Source organism: Nyctereutes procyonoides, unplaced genomic scaffold (assembly GCF_905146905.1).
Source record: "Nyctereutes procyonoides isolate TBG_1078 unplaced genomic scaffold, NYPRO_anot_genome, whole genome shotgun sequence".
Lineage (NCBI taxonomy): Eukaryota > Metazoa > Chordata > Mammalia > Carnivora > Canidae > Nyctereutes > Nyctereutes procyonoides.
Window position 1 is genome coordinate 34,703,806 of NW_026575120.1, and position 3,653 is coordinate 34,707,458.

A 3,653-nucleotide genomic window follows, 5' to 3' on the forward strand; every position below is an offset into this window, starting at 1 on the left:
GGGGATCATAACTTCTAAACTCTCTGTGTCTGGTCGCACCTGTTCAGTCTTGGAGGACAGGTTCCTGAAGGACAAGGCCAAATCCAGATTTTGTGGTGTGAAAACTTACCTTGAGTGTGATATCACCCCCAGATATCTGAAGCTCAGCCGCAGTCACACACATTCATCTGCTGAAGCAGGACACCTTCTGTGACAGAAGTGAGAGACTCCTATCTCCAGCCATGCTGACTGCTGCCCTACCACTGCTGATGGTGGTGGCAGTGGCTGAATTTCTCATTGGCCTGGTGGGAAATGGAGTCCTTATGGTCTGGAGTTTTGGAGAATGGGTCAGAAAATTCAATGGGTCCTCATACAACCTCATTGTCCTGGGCCTGGCTGTCTGCCGATTTCTCCTGCAGTGTCTGATTATGATGGACTTAAGCCTGTTTCCATTTTTCCAGAGTAGCCGTTGGCTTCACTATCTCAGTATCTTCTGGATCCTGGTAAGCCAGGCCAGCCTGTGGTTTGCCACTTTCCTCAGCGTCTTCTACTGCAGGAGGATCATGACCCTTGAACATCCTGTCTGCTTGTGGCTGAAGCAGAGGGCCTATTGCCTGAGTCTCTGGTGCCTTCTGGTGTACCTCATGATCAGTTTGTTACTTGTAGCGCATGTTGGCTTAAAGCCCTATAATCCTTCTCAAGGCAACAGCAGCATTCTGTACCCCCTTAAAAGCTGGCACTACCTGTATATAGTAACGCTCAACGCAGGAAGTGGATTGCCTCTTATGGTGTTTCTTGTTTCTTCTGGGATGCTGATTGTCTCTTTGTATAGACACCACAAGAAGATGGAGGTACATACAGCTGGTAGGAGAGATGCTCAGGCCAAGGCTCACATCACTGTACTGAAGTCCTTGGGCTGCTTCCTAATCCTTCATGTGATTTATATCCTGGCCAGCCCCTTTTCCATTACCTCCAAGTCTTCTGCTGATCTCCTGGTTGTCTTCATCTCCGAGACAGTCATGGCTGCCTATCCTTCTCTTCATTCTGTCATTCTGATCCTGGGGAATCCCAGGATGAAGCAGACTTGTCAGAGAATTCTGTGGAAGACAGTGTGTGCTTGGAAATCCTAGAGAGATGTGTGCTCAGACTACCCTTTTGAGACACTTGTTGGTAGCTCTCTGAAAGGAAGCTGACTTTCGTATCTTTTAAAATTTTTCTTCTCTGATACCAAATCAATAAATGAGCTATAGGAAATACAGGATAAAAACTAATACTATTTGTCTTTTGGCACTGTGAAGTATAACTGTCTTATTGTGTTATAAAAATCAAGACTGGGGCTTTATGTTTGGTAAAGTAGGTGTTATATTCTGTTTGTATACTAAATAATTCATATTTTTATTTTTATTTTTATTTTTTTCTTTTTTTCATTTCTTTTTAAATTACATATATAAGTTGTATTTTTCCTATTATAGGGAACAGGGATTAGGAACACTTAATATAGAGATCATTAATTTTTTTAATATTTATTTATTCATGAGATACACACACAGAGACAGAGACATAAGCAGAGGGAGAAGCAGGCTCCCTATAGGGAGCCTGATGTGGGACTCGATCCCAGGACCCTGGGATCATGACTTGAGCCAAAGGCAGATGCTCAACCACTAAGCCACCTATGTGCCCCAAGATCATTAATTTTTATTAAATTTCACCTATCCATTATCCGTTAGTCATTTTAGATAAGCTTTTTAAAAATGAAATATCAAATAATTTTCCCATTTCTCTATTATAGTAGGTCTAGTTATCTAACTGAAAAATTAAACAACACATCTTTATATTTCTAGAAGTTTCTTTGAACACTAGACTTGCCTTATATGATAAAAGTCATTTGACTGTCATTTTCTGTATGAAGCTTCAAAGGCCAGGACCTAGATAGGTTATATTTTTAGTAGTTGGATGAATTTTCCATTACGCCCTGCTTATCTTTATACAGATGTCCCTCATGACCAGTTGTAAGAATGATAATAACGATACCTCCCATTTGTTTTAGGCTTTACATTTTATCAGATATTCTTATATATTGCCCATTATCTCATTTGATTTTTTTAAAATTTTAATTTAAATTCAGTTAGCCAACATATAGGAGATAACGCGTTATCTCTTTTTATTTTAATAACAACTCTATGTAGTTATATTTCGGTCCTCAATTTATAGATCACAAAACTCAGGTTGGAGCAGTGATTTGCTCAAGATCATCATCTCAAGATCAATGAGGCAGGAAAAAGAATCTCAGAGTTTTGGACTCTAGGTCTTGTGCATTTTCCAGTAGACCTTAAGTTTTTCTTGTTCATACTTAAAGACTTCATGCTGAGAGTTTCCTGTGGAATGCTCAAGTTTATGAATATTTTTCAGCAGATGAAATAAACAACTAATCTATCAGGTTTGTTGCAACTTGAAAGGTATTGGTGGGTTCCATGGGAGCCAGGATCCCAAGCACAACTGAAGTTTCTATGACTTGCTCTTCTTAGGGACAAAACACTTGCATTTTCCCAGTCACTTTTTGGGATTAGATTTCCTTCATTTTCTAAACATGATTTAGCTCATGATGGGTGTGAGGCTGCTTTGTGTTTTATCCAAGAAAACAAATCTGGAGGCAAATCTGTGCTCTGGAACTGATTCCTTATGTAAATCTTTTCTAGTTTGCATTCTCAGAGCTGCAGCTGGATCCATGCACATGTGCATTTGTGCATATGTGTACAGATACCACTAGCCTTTCTTTCTGTTATGTAGTATGATGCAGCCTAGGGGCGGACTAGAAAGTTTTAAATAGTAACATGTTTTCTTTCCACTCCCCATTATTAGTCCCCTGCCCAGATTTAGCTATATTTTGCCATTTGCCTTAATTCTTCTAGGGATGACTTTCACAACTCTAATTTTGCCTGTTTTACTTGGTTTATCAACTTTAAACTGTAACTTTTTAATCCTATTCATCAAAGTTTGGGAATTATCTCATTTAACCTCCAAACCATTCTCCTCTCCAAATTTGATTAGTTTTATTTATTATTAATTGTATAATTTAAGTAATATGTTTTTAACTTTACTGTTTTGAACCATAACATATGGCAATATCTTCAGAATCTCAAATACATAGGAGGAAGAAATTAGTGCTTCATTTCTCCTGTACTTTTCCCATATCCCATTGCACGTTCAACTTCAAATGACTTAAGGAGAAAATACATTTATTGGAAGGAAATTGGCAATCTCACAGAATCATTGGGGAGACTGGAAAGTCTAGATCAGAATGAGAACCAGAGAGCTTAAACAACTGAGAACATAACCAAGTACCTCTATGGGGACTGATGCTAGCACCACCACTCACGTTTCAATTGTGAGCATTGTGCCTCTGACACTGAAACTGCCTCTGTGAATGTGCCCAAGTCATCGCTCCCAGGTCTGAAGTCCTTCCTGTGAGCCTCTGATTGGCTGATTCTAGGTCACACACCTGCTGTCTGATTTCTTTTTGGCTTCTGAAATATATATTTTTAAATGAAATAAAGTACTCAGTAATTAGATTAAGCAGCAGAATTGATACAGGTGATGGTGATTTAATAAAGACTTAATGCCCTCCAGTTCCATCCATGTTGAAGGAAATGGTGGGTATTTGTCATTTCTAATGG

At 39.0% G+C, this 3,653-nt stretch overlaps 1 protein-coding gene across 1 annotated transcript; it reads left to right on the forward strand.

Moving 5' to 3' along the window:
* Positions 1-221: 221 nt before the first annotated feature.
* Positions 222-1,109, forward strand: TAS2R5 (taste 2 receptor member 5). Its single transcript, XM_055334822.1, has one exon. The coding sequence runs from the start codon at positions 222-224 to the stop codon at positions 1,107-1,109; it is 888 nt and encodes a 295-aa protein (XP_055190797.1).
* The last annotated feature ends 2,544 nt before the right edge of the window (positions 1,110-3,653 follow it).